Here is a 1,173-nt window from a genome sequence, read left to right as displayed (position 1 = left end):
TGCTCCCTGCGTCCCGGGAACAGCTGTACCAAAAAGATGACAAGAATCCCTGCAAGGCTCCAAGGAAAAGATATTAACCCAGGAGGGGAGCAGCAGTGATATAATAAAAAATCAGAATAAAAGAGAGAAGCCACTGAGTGGATTAGCAGCCCAAACGGTGCTTGGCTTTTGGTCTCCTTTCCTCCAGCTTTTCTGCACCGCACAATGATCTGCTCAAATTCCTCCAGCCCAGAGAGGCTCGGCTCCTGAATTTCAGACAGATCTCCTGGAGGTCTCTACTCTGCAAAGCCTGAGTGCAGAGAAACTTCATGCACTTAACTCCACCCGAGCGCAGAGGAGGGCACGGAGGCACGCGTAGCAGGCGTTGGCACTGCTCCCCGGTGCCTGTGCTCCCCTAGAGCGCGGCCACTCGCTCCAGGTGTGGCCTCGGGGGGAAATACAAGGCAGATTTGGAGCTTGGTGCGTATTTCTCAGGTACAGCAAAGGTAGCAGGACACATCCCACCATTATAAAAACCCCTGGTACCTGTCACGTACCTGTTCTTCCCTATTTCGTGCCGGTGTGGGGCAGAGGATGGTTTTTCCCTGCCGGGCTGCTCCAGCAGCACTGCCCCAGGCTCGGCGTGGGGGCAGCGGGATGCAGAGGTGGGGTGTCTGCGTGGGGAGCAAGCAAACCCACAGCCCTCAGCCGCTGTGCGCCCAGATCTGACACCCAGCCCAAGGCGTGCGAGGACGACATTCCCCTTCGCTCCTTCAGAAACACCCGGGGCGATATCAGGGGCACAGAGCATCTGCTGCTGGGAGCCGCCGGCTGCGTCAAGAATTTCGCTGTTGGGGAGAGACAGGAGCACAGGGGGCGGCGGCGGCAGCTGTTCCCTGCCCGCAGCCCACCCGGCCACGCAGGGCATTTAAATTTTAAAGCACACTCTCCACGGCTGTTTTCTCCGCCATCTCCGTCCAGCTCGCAGAGACCCCGTCCCTGGGAGCCGCTGGCCCACGAGGCACCCATGGGTTCGCTGGTGGCCAAGCTCCTTCTACCCACCATCAGCACCTTGGTCTTCCTCCCCACCATCAGCATCGCAGCCAAGCGGCGCTTCCACATGGAAGCCATGGTCTACTTCTTCACCATGTTCTTCGTGGCGGTAAGATGTCCCCATCCCCCCCACCCCGTGTG

At 59.0% G+C, this 1,173-nt stretch overlaps 1 protein-coding gene across 1 annotated transcript in view; it reads left to right on the top strand.

Moving 5' to 3' along the window:
* Positions 1 to 1,006: 1,006 nt before the first annotated feature.
* The window catches only part of MYMK (myomaker, myoblast fusion factor), a 7,363-nt gene continuing 7,196 nt past the window's right edge, over positions 1,007 to 1,173 (top strand). The window contains exon 1 of the mRNA XM_009642255.2: positions 1,007 to 1,141. Within this exon, the coding sequence (XP_009640550.1) occupies positions 1,007 to 1,141 (135 nt within the window). The remainder of the gene's footprint in view (positions 1,142 to 1,173) is intronic.

Source organism: Egretta garzetta, unplaced genomic scaffold, assembly GCF_000687185.1.
Source record: "Egretta garzetta isolate BGI_Z169 unplaced genomic scaffold, ASM68718v1 scaffold417, whole genome shotgun sequence".
Taxonomy (NCBI): Eukaryota; Metazoa; Chordata; class Aves; order Pelecaniformes; family Ardeidae; genus Egretta; species Egretta garzetta.
The sequence above is the reverse complement of the archived record's forward strand: the minus strand, read 5'-3'. Positions and strand labels throughout refer to the sequence as shown.